Source organism: Semicossyphus pulcher, unplaced genomic scaffold (genome assembly GCF_022749685.1).
Source record: "Semicossyphus pulcher isolate SPU_LCO1_2020_fin unplaced genomic scaffold, fSemPul1.0.p SCAF_15, whole genome shotgun sequence".
Taxonomy (NCBI): Eukaryota; Metazoa; Chordata; class Actinopteri; order Labriformes; family Labridae; genus Semicossyphus; species Semicossyphus pulcher.
Window position 1 is genome coordinate 14,775,130 of NW_027211659.1, and position 14,474 is coordinate 14,789,603.

At 39.3% G+C, this 14,474-nt stretch overlaps 3 protein-coding genes across 9 annotated transcripts in view; all 3 read right to left on the reverse strand.

Moving 5' to 3' along the window:
- The window catches only part of fmnl2a (formin-like 2a), a 56,558-nt gene extending 53,636 nt beyond the window's left edge, over positions 1–2,922 (reverse strand). For all 7 annotated transcript variants that reach the window (XM_069662789.1, XM_069662785.1, XM_069662786.1 and 4 more), the window contains exon 1: positions 2,272–2,922. In XM_069662789.1, coding sequence (XP_069518890.1) covers positions 2,272–2,385 — 114 coding nt within the window. In that variant the 5' untranslated portion in view covers positions 2,386–2,922. The remainder of the gene's footprint in view (positions 1–2,271) is intronic.
- A 3,962-nt stretch (positions 2,923–6,884) lies between these two features.
- On the reverse strand, positions 6,885–10,150 carry sumo3b (small ubiquitin like modifier 3b). The gene is made up of 4 exons (XM_069662783.1): positions 10,049–10,150; positions 9,086–9,214; positions 8,890–8,961; positions 6,885–8,153 (listed from the first exon to the last, which is right to left on the reverse strand). Exons 1-4 carry the CDS (start codon positions 10,067–10,069, stop codon positions 8,088–8,090), a joined length of 288 nt encoding a protein of 95 aa, XP_069518884.1. The 5' UTR covers positions 10,070–10,150; the 3' UTR covers positions 6,885–8,087.
- Positions 10,151–10,737: 587 nt separating this feature from the next.
- Positions 10,738–14,168, reverse strand: pttg1ipb (PTTG1 interacting protein b). The gene is made up of 7 exons (XM_069663384.1): positions 14,042–14,168; positions 13,754–13,809; positions 13,546–13,654; positions 12,872–12,974; positions 12,439–12,504; positions 12,001–12,047; positions 10,738–11,665 (listed from the first exon to the last, which is right to left on the reverse strand). Exons 1-7 carry the CDS (start codon positions 14,163–14,165, stop codon positions 11,622–11,624), a joined length of 549 nt encoding a protein of 182 aa, XP_069519485.1. The 5' UTR covers positions 14,166–14,168; the 3' UTR covers positions 10,738–11,621.
- Between the last annotated feature and the right edge of the window lie 306 nt (positions 14,169–14,474).

The following is a 14,474-nucleotide window of genomic DNA, read 5'->3' on the forward strand; positions in this document are numbered from 1 at the left end:
TCACACAGCATGGAGCCAAAATTCAAATACGGCCTGTCCTTGATCAGAAATTCAAGGGTTTAGCGAGGTGAGTGCTTGAATGTGGTCGCACACAGCACAAGCATTTAATCCAAACGGCTCCCTGCTGTGATCCTGGGCCGGCCTGTTGATCAAACCTATTAGGAGTGGCAGGTAAACAGTCCTGCTGCGATTCCAGCAGTTCAAAGAATGCAACTTTTTAGCTTAAATAAGTGATAAAAGGAACAAACCAGCCAAACAGATGAATCAAAATTGGTGGGTGTTAATGTGGAAAAATAAAGCTGATAAAAGAGTAGGTAAAAGAACCGCTGATCAGCAGCCAAGTACACTTAAATCCAAATTCATCAGCGCTGAATAGCACTCATATGTTGTGACACAAAGCACGCTGAGAGGCTGTGACGAGGTATCATCCTAATCATCTGCTATTCAAACTCAAGTGAGGTCATCAGAGTCACACAGTGCCACTCGCTCCGGCAATCAATGGAGCCAACAGCCATCAGGCACGGCTGGGACACATTAGAGTTTAAATGGCAGTAAATAACAGTAAATGCAGTGATTATGGTGCTAAATTCCTCTAATGCTGGAGGGCTTCCATCCCTGCAAGAGCTGAGGCATCATGCTGGCAGCAGGCAGGAGGGAGGGAGGGAGGGAGGGAGGGGGGGAGTTCCTGACATGCTACGAGGATCAGCTTTTCTGACAGCCAGCCGAAGAAATCCTCAAGTTACACAGGTAGATTTGTGTTTTTCTTTCTGCAAAGCATGAGGATTAGCTTTGTAAACCACCGTTATGGATCCTAATGATTTTCTCCTCCCTGACGTTGCAACTCAGAGTGTTTGTGAGCCCACATGTAAGAGGGGAGACCTCTCAGTAGGTGACTCTAAAAGCAGACGTGATCCATCCATCTGCGGTGTGACGTCAAAACCTCTCGAACCTCCAAGTCTGCTGCCGCCAGAGCACGATGGGAATCATCAGCCAAACAAGAATCACATCACAACGCTACGACACACATTAATGTGATTGATTGGACTTCAAACTCAGCTTGATCCACTTTTCGTAATGGGCTTACAGGCTAAACAAAACTGTGCCACTAACATTAACACAAAAAGCTCTTTTAAAAGGGATAAAAAGACATATTAAACCTTTCCCCTTCATCTTAAAGACAGTTTTATGATCACACAGTTGTAAGAAGTTGCTTCCTTGCTCCAGTCAAATTCATTCAGCTGAGCGGTTAATGTTTATGAGAGCAGTAGGCCAGGCGACAATCACGTTTGACCCACATTTTGCCAGTTCTCAAATTTCACCATCGCTCCACTGTTGTTCTACTCGGGCTGCTATTCATCGACTGGGGAGCTGCTTTGTACTGGAAACACTCCTCATCAGCAAAAAAGTTAGTTCAAAATCTTGGCCTGAAATAGTTCTTTAGAACACAGGAGAAGATGGCGAATGATGCTTTAGCACCAAAGTCCAGTCAAATTTTCATCAATTTAAACACTTTTCCTCCTAATGTATATCTCCATCATTCAACGTCTTCCCTCCCAAATACTTCATACACATACTTTCTTTTTAAACACTATTTAACAACCTGTTAGTGCTTTAAAATCTCAAGGATCTTTTCAACAACAACAGGAATGTTCAGCCTTCACTCCCAGGTAACATAATTGTTGACAGACGCTGTTGACGCTTTTGTTGACAGATGTTTCAAAGGACCTGGCATGCTGGGCACTTAGTTTCAGTAGTCCTGAGCCAGCGTCTGGACTCATAAAGTTGGGAAAAGAGTGTCATAAAAGCAGTAATTTGACTGCAGGTGTCTCATGTGACTAGACTTGGAATTTTACAGAAGCTATACTGTACTTATGTTATCTTGTATTTGTGGTCCAGAGAGCCAGAATTATTAGTCAGATGAGTTTTGACATGGTATGGCAAATATCTGTAACGCTGATGGAGATTTTCAGGTCAGAATATTTGTATAGTCCAAAAAATGTTTGTTTTAAGAGGATTTAATATGTGAACAGACCTGCTACAACTCTTTACAACTAAAGAAAATGCTGCCTAACATTCAAATGTGCATTCAAGCGAAGCAACAGATGCAAAACTCTAGCACGTTTATAGTCAGAATACTCCTTTTTTCCTCAACAACAAAGGACAGGCAGGCGTGCTGGACAAACAGGGGTCCAACCTACACACAGCTGTCCCGTCCCAGGACACTGAAGCATGGAGGGGAAACAAAGACACACAGATGAAAACGTTTCTTACCAAAACGGTTGCAAATCTCTCCTCCAGTTCACCTGGCTCGGGCATGGGCAGTTTCAGAGGCATGTTGTGTCCTCTGAAATCAGTGTGCTGGTCCATGCTCCCTGCGTTCCCCATGTTGCCTCTTTGACCAACTTTTTTCTCCCCCTTTCTTCCACTTCTTCTTCTTCTTCTTCCACTTGATAAAAAGGCGTAAAAAAGGGGAAAGTATCCGCACGTCCTTTGGTTTTGGTTTCCCTCCTCTTCTTAAAAGCTTCTTCTTCTGGTCACTTCTTCTTCAACGTAGAGCACATGTGAGGGAGGAAGGTTGATAATGCGACGGGTCCGAGCAGAGCAGCAGGAGTTGTGGAGCCCCTTGTGAGGCATTTTCACGGCACAAAAAGACGAGACCTGGAAACTTGACTGTATCCACACGGACCTTTCCTCGCTGTTATCCGTATCTTGCACAATTTCGGCTCCACTCCCAGTCGGTAGTAATGACGACGAGCATGATTCACGCGCACTGCAATCCCCCTCGTCTGCTGTGAGTATAGTGTGAGTGGAGCTGGCTTCACTAATCCCTCCGCTAGCTGCTGACCAGCTAGTTAAGGAGGAAGAGGAGGAGGGGGTCCACACTCACACACACTCACAGCACACACACCGTGGCTGCACACACTCTCATCCCTGCCTACAATGAGCCCTTTGAGGGGAAAGCCTCCCACTTCTTCTTCTTCTTCTTCTTGGGGCGTAGCTCCCAAAGCCGTAGCCAAGGAGATGATATTTTCTGTGTTGCATTGTGGTACTTTGAGTCCACTGTGAAAGGCAAAAACTTGGGTCCATGGCGACCCCCCCTCCCCCTTTTTAGACATGATTACAAGGGCTCTATGAAGGCATTTCATCATGTATGTTTTGCCTCCATTTAGTGGTTAAACTATTGATTTATTCAACATAGGACCAACCCATCCCAAAGTAATATCCTACTCAATTACTTAACTTTAACATGTTGGGGAAAAAATTAACCATCATCATAAGTCATGAAGTCCTGTGTGTAACAAGTCAAAAGTTTTCCTGTGAGAGAGTTATGACTAATTCACCTAACCCTACTCGAGGATTGTGTCAGCAGCGGGGAAACACTCACACGTGAGCACTATCACATCTTTGAGGCTATAAACAAGCCACTGCAGTCAATGCAATACCGCAATGATTAACTCATTATGCAGCTTTAACACCAGATATTTGGACTTCCCATAGAATGTAAATCACAGGTGCAACTAATGACATTAATTATCTCTCCTTTCAGTATTGAACCTTGGAACTGGCATACCTAAATGCAACGCATCTCGTTAGGGTCATTATTGGCTACACCTGTGTTTGACGTGAAAATTACTGGTAATCTGCATCTAAAAGCCTGCCTTGTAAATAATGTTACATGTGATTTAAAACAGCATTATTGCAAACCAAAGCATCTTATATCTTTTCTGTCTATCTGTTATTTTTTTGTGGCAGTCTGGATAATGTGAATGTATTAAAGCTAAAGTGTGGGTATTGCTGCCCTAGTTCTAGGTTTGTTTATTTTAAGAGGGCTCGGTGAAATGCTTTTATTGGATCTATTTCATTTCACTGCTGTCATTTCACAGGCTTTAAACTTTTTCTGTGCCCAACTCTCTAACATTTCTTTTCGGTCAAGGTCCTTGGGACAAAACCTTTAGCAAGACTAGACACATTTTTTTGGCCTGATTAAATCCAGATTCATTGTCCAGATAATTGGGCCTTTTCTTTCCAAGAAAAAAAAGGTAATCAAGGGTGTAAATACAACAACAAATGAAGGCTGAATTCCACTTATCTGCTTCAGTTCAGGGTCCTGTTATTATGCATACCTGCTTACTGTTTCAGTCACAGTTTACGGGGACACTTAAATAGGACAGAGCCACCATTAATGTAACACTGTGCTTTTCCTACTTCAGTCAAATTATATGTTGGAAATTGGTCAAAGTTATCCAAAACCTCAGCGCACTCCCTCCAATTCATTTGTTTGCTCGTGGCCTGAAGCAAAACTCATGAATTATCGTACAACTACAAGTTTATAACAACACAGTCACTGACATGTTTATTCCCTCCTCCAGACCTCAACATGCAATGGGATGAAATCTGATCTGCTGACAGGGTGGAGACCTCATTACGCACACGAGGGTGACATCAGCATACAGCCCTCTGGAGACCATCCAGAGGTTCTCCAGATGCACAGTGGTTTCATTCAGGGTGCTGGAGCCATTCAGCAGGAGGAGGGTGTCACATCTGAGGTCGCTGGCTGGACACAGTGAGGATGCGAAACACAGCTGACTGACCTCATGCGATCATTATGAGTTCCAAGTTAAGTTGATTTGCTGTTTCAGGAGGCTGTGTTGTGTAGTTTATGTATTGTGTGGACTACAGGCTTATCCACTTTCTGGATTTGGAGGCTGACTATTCTGGTGTTCTTTAAAACTGGTGACACATCAAGAATGCTGCTACAGCTGTGAAGGAGGAAGCTTAAAGACCAGAATTAAGAAACAAATGCATAAAGGTCAAAGGTTAGAGTTCAAATTAAAAGACAAATTATGGTTTTAAACAAGAAAAGTTCTAATATTGAACACTGTAACCATGATGAACTAAATAAGTCATGTTTAAGCTTTGAGTGCATATATTTTTTTCAGCAAATGATTGGTGACAGACTGTTTATGGTGCTTATTTTATGCTTATTTTATGCATGGGACATGTAATGTAGGAGTTTTCCTTCTGACCACCTGTGTTTTTTGCAACACATGTAGAACTTTTTACAGATTACAGCCTACACTAGAGGAAACTGCACTTTGAAGACCAAGGATTTCAGGAGCACAAATGAGCAGGTGGGTCCTTATAGCAGCTCTTTCCTCACCTATGTGAGGAAAGAAGGGCACCTACCTACCACCTACCTGTGTTAATGTGTACTGTATTTTTATGCTGGATTATCACACAGTCCCTTGTTTGCTGTGTAGTAATCAGATTAAACAAAAATAGTTTCTCAAATACACATTACACAAGATTAACGCCGATTGTGAACGACTGCCTTCAAGACCAAGCTTTGGGATGATGTAATAAACAATGACCAACCTGAAGGCCCACATACTATTAGTTTAAAATGTGCTAGAATTGTTAGAATGGCAAGTGAGCTTTTAATAAAAAAACAATGAAAACAGACAGTGAAACTGGGACTTTTGGGGCCTCTAGGGTTCTTGTGGCCCGGGGCAGTTGCATGCATTGCCTGGTTGGCAATCTTGACTATTAAATGAAGGCTTTATGGTATCATGTCTTTCATACACAGAAGCCTAGTAATGACTCTTAATGAACATATGTTTCTTATGTGAACATAATAATTCTTATTTATTCTAAATACATGTAAGTGACTGTTCAGTTGGACTCAATAAAATGCATATGATCTTGTCAAAACAGCAGACAAATGGAACTCCCTTTACACTGACAGCAGAGCAGTACAAGGCACAAACTGGACAATGAATGTAAAACAATAACAGTAATACAAAGTGTCTCCATTAACTGCAGTGAGAAAACAATAGGGGATATGCGCTGCCTTACATGCGTCCCTGACGCAGCTGATGCTGACTCACTGCACAACATAAAACAGTGATGGGTTGACGGGACTGTTGTTACAGTTAATATCTGTGTTTCTTTACAGAATGTGGGTTATGTATTGCAGACTGTATACAGAAGCAGGATGTTTTTTTAACTAAAGGGTCCGATACATTTTGTAGATTTCTAGCTAGATAGAGTATTTTATTAATCCCTGAGGGGAAATTAATAATTAGGCATGTTGCATTATTGCAGCCGTGTCTCTTATCAGCAGGCCTCACAGTCAGCCAGTCCTCTCAGATGATTCAAGAAAATGGCACCAGGAAGACAAAATGAAACAAACTTTTGATGTAATAAATATTTCCGTAGTGTAATTGTTGCAGCAGCTTGTATTTCATCAAACACAACATATGGTCTTCCGAGAGACTGTGCATTAGGCACAGGAAGTTTTGATGTATGGGGTGTGGGGGTGTGTGTGTGGGGGGGCACCTTGCAGCTGCATCTCACAGGGATCTGGGGGAAATATACGAGAGCCTTCAGATATCTCTACGAGGAAATATAAAATGCAAAGGGGATGCCAAAATTAAAGGCAGCACAATCACACCAGTGTGTGAGGAGGCTCGCAGGGAGTTCACTTGGCTGCACAGTTTAGTAACATCTGTTAAATCAAGTCCTCTTAAATAAGAGAGGACTCGTAGAGTTATGTCCTTTATGGAGCAACAACTGCGTCTTTGTGTTTTAATTTAAGGGATTCTTTAGCGACTCTTCAGTTATTCTATGAATCTTAAGAACAACAATGCCCCCTTATGTATGCAAAGTGAATTACCATCTCTGGATCTTATATATCTATATTACAAGATGATAATGATCTTCTCTGCAGTAGATACTGAGGAAATACCACAATAAAACAATAACTGCTGCACGTTCATTTGTAGCAAGATGTGACTATTGGGAAACAACTGCCCTAGGTTGTGTAATGCAAGATTAATTTAAACAGCAGCACACAAAGTGAAGGTAATGTGTAACTCAAGAGGTTGAGTATCAAACTATATTTATTGTATACAGTATTGGGACAACAAATAATGTACAAATTAAAAAGAAATTGAAATATCTGCATTGAATGCTAATTTTTCAGATGAAGGTGGACATTCCTACCAACACACGAATCAAACTAAATATGTGATAATGTTTGGATAGATATTGGACAAATGTATTTAAAATTGGCAACACCGCTACAGGTTAAATATTAGTTTTACACTGACTGAAATATAGAAAATCTTAGATGAAACACTAAATGTGCGACTGGTGAGGTTAAACTTTTATTCTAAAAGGTCATGAAAAGGTGGGGAGACAATCAGTTTACATATCAGTCAAATTGTTCTCCTGCTGCACAACAAAGACCCAAAACATCTGATGCAGTCACAGAAACCAATTACATGTATAATTTTATTTAATTAACCAAACCCTTTTTATAAAAGAACACTGTTCTTGTAGCTTTTTGGTCCAGATATGAAACCGTACTTTATTTACCATTCAGTCAAATCCGCTTCAGGGTGTTGAGGTAAACCATCCATGTGGATCTTTCTCGGCACAAGCACACATTTTTCTAAGCAAATGTTCAAGATAAAGCGAGCAGGGATACATGAAATTATCTTTAATGTTCCTTAGAAGAAAAAAGAAGAGACTACTAAAAGTTTGATACACAAGAAATATGTCATAACAACCATCTTTGTATGGAGAGACAGCACAGACTGCCATCCAGCAGATCCCCCCAATTAACAAGTTTATGAATTAAAAACAGTTGAGCGCATCCTGAATCTGAATGTTTACAACAATGTGGAAAACTTAAACAAAAAGGAAAAAAAAGTTTTGGCATGTAGTTCAGCTTATGGTTTATGAGACATGCAGGAGGTCATCTCAACATCAAAAGAACGTAGAGGTTTTCTTCTTCATTACGAGCCGTATCTGATCTGAGACGTGTCCCTGCCTTGGACAATTTCAAATCATCCTTTCATGTGAATGAAACATTAAAAAAAGAAATTACCCTGCATCTCAAAGTTAGGATTTAGCCCCAAATAGATAAACCTCTACCTTCTTTTTCTGCTGGGAACAGCCCGACATTTAAGCCAAGCACAGTGAGGGGGAAAAAAGAAAAAAAAGGTAAAAACAGAATTAAACAAATACAACATGAAAATAATAGTGTGGATGTTCTTCCCAGAGTAGAGTCCACGTCGCATTTAAGAAAAGACTCCTCCTGTCTGTTGTTGAAATACATCAATAGTGTCCTCATCCTCCATCTCCAGCTGTAATAACAAGAATAAAATACATTCATTAATCATAAAAGAACATAGAAGTTACTTCTTAGTACTGATGCAGTGGGTTATGATTACTTATAATTTGATTATTGCTTATGTGTTAGAATATTTCCTCCATTGAACAAACTACATGACTGACCAAATGAGTGATCACTGCAATTGGACCAAGTAGTAAGGATGGTTTAAGAATGCTAAGCCTCACTTCCCTCTCTAAAAAGTCGAACACAATTGAGACATTGCTGATATTAATAATTCGTAATTCAATGCGTATAAATATCAAAAACCGCATGCAGCAAATTGTAATGTTGTTTTATACTATATTAAATAGGAAAACACTATGTTGACATGGGAGGATTCATTCTTAATTCCTGAAGGCTACATCCATTTAGTGACTGTATAAGTTAAGAAGTTATACTGGTAAGTACTGGCTACTAAATAATGTACACTTTACTAACAATCATGCTAAAATCAAGCTTTTAAAATAATTGATCAATTAAGATTGGAGTTTTGAACATACACGCAATAGGACCATGGTGAATCCAATTCATCGGACTTCAGATTATAACAACACTTTAAAACAGTAAGTTGTGAGGACAGAAATATAAATCAATTTTAATGAAAACCTGCAGGACAGACCTTAAAAAGAACACACTGAATAAAAATAAATGCAATAAGTCACCTTCACGACATGAATGATTGAGCATTTAGTAAATCTTTCACCAACCTGTGCAGGTGTGTCTGTTTCATTTATCGGCTGTCCATCAAACCTAAACCTTATCTGACGAATTGACAGTCCCTGGAAAAGACAGAACAGGCAGAAACACCATTAAGAGATTTTCCATCCAGTGAGTGATCAAACAAAAAACTATTAACAGTTCATTCACAATCACAATATTCAAGTTTCCACGTGTCTGTCTTACCTGTCTTTCGCAGTATGCCTTCATTAGTTTGCTGAGCGGAGTATGCCTTTTGATTTTGAACTGTACTACTGAGCCATCCTGACCAGCTACCTTGAGGTTAATGTGGTCGTTCTCCGTCTTCACTCCTTCCTGCAACAAAGAAAAGAAAAACACTCATCAGCAGCAGAAACATGTAAGTGCTGCCTGTATTCACTGTGTAATCATCACATTCTGAAATAATACAGTTGGGAGGAAAAAACAACAGGATGGGGGTGTCTTGGAAATTCAATTAATTAAAGATAAAAAAGTATTCAGGAAGACAGCGAGGCTTCCTCTTCCTGTTCAGCATCTGCCGTTACTACAAGCAACCACCGACGCAATCAGGCGCGCGCCACCGGTTAATGTTAATCTGATCACAGATTGATCTGAACACCAGTGTCTGATACTATTACGTGAATCTACAACATCAGCCAACTAAACGTTAAGTTAGCTTTATTTACAGGACAAGCTTGGTTCTCGTATCAGACTGTCGCCATCAACATACAGCACTCACATACACATGCTAACGTTAGCTTCCTCTTGCGGGTCTTTCCTTGGTTAGCATAGCATGCTAGTCGGTGTTCAAACTGGCGCAGAAAGCCACAATGGCGCAAATGAAAAGAAAAAACAGCAATCATTCATTTCCCCGGACGTGTCTGACACCGTCGTTGGCAAATATCTTAACTTTATGCTTAGACTATGAACAGTAATAGCGGATGTTGATGTTAGTAAAACACTACCAGCAATAACCTGTGCGCCTAGAGCAAAAAGATCCGCAAATTGGTCAACCTTTGTTTTCTTCGTCGACCCGCTCAAATGCGGTGTCTGTAGCCTGGGAGCAGGGCTAGCTTAGCAGAATGTGCTAACATTAACTTGCAACTGGCATCATTAGTCGCTAACGGCCAACATGAACAAGATGTTCCTTCGAAAAAACGCAGTACTGACCTTTGGCTTCTCCTCAGACATTGTGCTGTTGGTCCAGGGATATATTAATAACGTGTAGACAGACCGTTATCGGTGAAGCGGGTTATCAGCTCCTCCGGCTCTTTCGTTTGCACCAGGAGGCGCGCGCACTTAAATTTAAAATGTAATTCGACCAAAATGGTCACGTGTTCCATTTTCCTCGGGACCGCGGATACGTGCGCGCGCAAGCTAATTTGCGCATGCCCGAGAGAACCCAAGGAAACACAAAAAGGCCCCTTTGCAAATCAACCCTTTATTCAAAGCCAGTGGCCATTCAGAACTATAAAATAACACAGGTAAATAGGCAATTAATCCAACTTTACTCCTCTGCAGGCAGAACTAAAAAACAACCACAAACTAAACACAAATTGTATGCTGATTTGATTTGTTTTCTTATCCAGTCGACCCTCTCCAATATATCACCAATAATCCACCTATTAATAAAAAATATGTCACATGTAAAACTAACCCTCAAGACCAGAGTGAATATAAATGGTTTTGGGGTAAAACACAAACAATTTACTTTATATTGTTAAAACTAGTCATTTATTAAAATATTCAGTAGCAAAGTAGTAGTAGTAAGAAAAGTAGCATTTGTTGTGCATGTGTATTTCCCTGATAAATGCATAGGTGAAACTGTGAAGTGGTAGCACATGGATTACCTTGATTTCCATATGGGATTAACCATTCAATACTTTTCTCAGAGCCAAATGTGTTTTTCCTTTTGTAATTAAAAAAAAATGTCAGATTTCATTTTGCGCGACCCTTTCTTTTCCGTATCTGTGTATTGGCAGGGTGGGTTGATTTACAATTTAAGTCAAACACAATATAAAAAAAATAGCCATTTATTTTAAAATGATCCCAAAGTTTTATTTAACTGCAGCTGCACATTTAGTTCGAGAACAATTATGCATTTCATCCACGAAAATTCTGCAACAAATTCAGTTTCTGATTCATCAGCAGACAAAATAGCAAATAACCTTTAAAATGTGTCATGTTATATACAATTTTTTGTACAAAATAACGTACCTTAAAAATAAATGAAGATCAGTGAAAGAATTTGTGTAGTAAAAAATTATATAAAAATTAAATTGCTAATTATAAATGAAGCACCACAAGCACTGATCTGCCCTTGTAGTTGTAGAAATTGTACAATACTGCATTTTATGCAAAATAATTCAACAATGTTTCCATGTCATGGTGAACAATATGTTTTGACAGATTAGCACTTACATGTAGTTCCCTGCATGGATGACAAACTAGTAAACTGAGCAGATTCATGTAAAATGATTTACATTAGCATAAAAAATATTAATCTAGCAAAGTAGAGAAGCTATTGTGTGTAAAAACTGAAACATTAGGTGAAGACGCCATGTTTCAAATAAAGCGTACATGTAAAATAATTCAAAGCATCTTGGGGACTTATTTTTGGCAAACACCAACTCACTGATATCCGATAATCACAGTTTATCATATGCTACACATGAATCTCACTGTTACTGGCATAAGTCAGATCATAGGGGATTTTTTTAAGGATTACTCGCTGTGATTCTTCTTAATGATCATCCATACGGGCGTATGGATTATCCTTGGCCAGACCTGAAAAAAACAAAACAAACATGGAGAGAGAGCTTGACAATTGAAATTGTGGGTTGAATGAAATAAATGTCATTCAAAAATCATGGCAGCATTATATTTATACTCTAGTTTTTATCCAGTAGATGGCGCCACCAAGTCAAATTTGTTGTTTTTTTCTGTATCTTTATTTATCTTATATTTCCCCTGAACTGTTTTTATTCACTATTTTGATACAGTAATTGGAAATTGTCATTGTTTCTAATATTAAAAAAGCTCATAGTAAAGGAGCATATTTAACTTTCCAAATGTAACTTTATGGACCCATTTAAATTACACAAACATGAAATGTGTCTCACCATATTTGTGTCTGATTTCATCGTGCCTCAGCTGCATTTCTGTTCTCCTGTTGGGGAGGAAACAAAGACAAATTGTTGGACAACAGAGAACAGTGGCTGCTCTCTCGCCTACACTGTTTGAATCCTCAACACACAAGAACTGCTGTAATGTGATGATGGGATTTGTCAATAAACTTTGCATCTAGTTTATATTAACTTTGCAAAATAAAGCAATAGAATATATGATGGTGGTGAGCTCAATTTAAAACTGTTTTATTATTCAAAATGTCTGAGAAGGGATGATAGGTTTATGGTCTCTATGAACGTGTTTATTTGCATGTTGATAAGCAAAGTCACAGTGCTAAGTGTATGCGAGACGCCACCTAGTGTTGGTAAAGGTTATTATTTTTCTGATAAATGAACAAGCCTTTATATTCAGTATCTAAATATATCACTGACCTCTCTTTTTGACGGGCCTTCCTCGCACGAGTTTGTCGCTCCACCTTTGCATCCTCTTTCTTGTTCCTGGATGATGAGAATATGTGATAATATAGATATAAATCATAATTATGTTTTTGTATTTTTGTATTTAAAGTGTACTGCAATATAAATAACAATGTGAGACTGTTACAGCCTCTCTAACCAAGTCTCTCTAACCAAAACCCATAATGTGATCAACTTATTTAAGAAGAGGCTGGAGCTTGTCTTTATAGAAAGTAGGGTTATTTTTTTGAGCTAAACCTCAGTTACAAATCCTGGCAGGCTTTAGGAGACAGCCGTATCAGCCCGGCCTTTCAGAAAAACAACTCATTGTGCTCCCCGTCCTCCTCCTCCTCCTCCTTCATGTTGAACCAGATCTCACAGTCAGAGCTTCATGTGACTCAACGCTTACCCGATTCTCTCACACTTGCAACAGCAGCAGACGCAAACAAAAATGGCGATGATGATGACACCAGCCAGCACTGACATGGTGATGATCAAAATCTGGAAGTTTACTGGAAATCAATGGGAGACACACACACACACACACACACACACACACACACACACACACACACACACAGGGGAAAAGGAAACAATGAGATTGATTAAACAACAATGCTTTCATCAGGATAGGCATCTTATTAAAAGGCGCTACATGGGCAGTCCATTTTAGACTTTAGTTTTCAATTCATTATGGTTACTCTGTAGATATTTAGCACCATGACTAGTTATTAAATCATTATTAAGTCAAGTAACTCATTAGTCAGAGACACCAAATGACGAAAAGGAAACTTTTCTGAATCTGAAAAAGTCCTATAATAGTGCCATCACTAATTCATAAAGCACAAGATGAGGTTTTACAGACTTCTTTTTGTGCTGCTAGAAAGAGAAAAGCTGCAAATACAGTTAAAGTTAAAACACTTTAGTTAAAAGTTAAAACTAAAGAGCATTTGGCATTTTTTGCTTGACAGATGACATAAATGTAAAAGTAGTTCCTATTTCACTTTTAACAAACTTTTCTCAAAACATATTCCAAAAAAAACCCAACGTATTATATGAGACTTAAGGTTTAGTCAGTCTTACCCCAACATAGCCCCCATCGTGCATCATTCAGGGGACACACACTGCTGGGGGGCAGGATGTTCCTCGTTGGGTAGTCGATGCATTGGCTGGTTGGTGTGCACCACAAACACTGCAACACAAGACAGCAACAAACCGTTTGCTTACTAGCTCTGTATTTGGTATTTATGGTGAAAAAGTTACAAAATTTAAACAGTTTTATCTGACTTACTGTCACATTCTTCAGGCATTCATCACAACTTGTGTTGGATCTTTGGGCACAAGGGACTGAAACAGAAATGTGATTTATACACACTGACGCAAGAAAAACTGAAGTCAAGTTTGCTTGCTGCAAAATCAACAAATCTCCATAACTTGTAGAGCCAAACCATGATTTAAGATGATTATCTTTGCTATTATGATAAGTGAAAAGCCCTATTGCTACTCGTCATGTGACAGCCTTCTGACCTGACTCAACTGAACAAAGCACAAAAGCATATAAAAAGTCAGACACACTTACTCGGAGTTGTAGAAGGACTCGATGTCTGCGCCACTGTCGTTAATATAAAGCTGCAAAAAATCAAAGCAACAGCAAACACTGACCCTCTGTAAACCCCTGACATCGTGAAACAACAGGAAACCATCGACCGCACGGAAACAACGAAGAAGGAAAATAACGTTTCTGAGGAGTCAAGTGACGGCGTGAAGGGAGGACCTCCAGTTAACGAGAACTGACGTCATCAACTCCTGACGCTGGTGTCAGCAAACAGCTGCAACAAGAAACATCTGTCTTCAGTAGTGAGTCAAACGTTGAAATTACAAGCTATAATACAAACTGTGCTACTTAACGACTTAATCGTTAATGCATTAATTACTAATGCCTGTGTAACACATCTTAAATAAAAAGTTATGGGTTGCCAAGTTGGGAAAAATGCCTCACTGTTTATCCTTCT

What these genes read in the sequence shown, in the direction of transcription:
- pttg1ipb (XM_069663384.1), bottom strand. Translation starts at nt 14,165, where the DNA reads ATGGTTTCCTGTTGTTTCACGATGTCAGGGGTTTACAGAGGGTCAGTG. An exon ending in GAGTCCTTCTACAACTCCGA is followed by an intron (nt 13,810 to 14,041) that starts GTAAGTGTGTCT and finishes TTTCTGTTTCAG; the next exon opens with TCCCTTGTGCCCAAAGATCC. An exon ending in AATGCCTGAAGAATGTGACA is followed by an intron (nt 13,655 to 13,753) that starts GTAAGTCAGATA and finishes CTTGTGTTGCAG; the next exon opens with TGTTTGTGGTGCACACCAAC.
- sumo3b (XM_069662783.1), bottom strand. Translation starts at nt 10,069, where the DNA reads ATGTCTGAGGAGAAGCCAAAG. An exon ending in TGTCTGAGGAGAAGCCAAAG is followed by an intron (nt 9,215 to 10,048) that starts GTCAGTACTGCG and finishes TCTTTGTTGCAG; the next exon opens with GAAGGAGTGAAGACGGAGAA. An exon ending in AAACAGACACACCTGCACAG is followed by an intron (nt 8,154 to 8,889) that starts GTTGGTGAAAGA and finishes TTGTTATTACAG; the next exon opens with CTGGAGATGGAGGATGAGGA.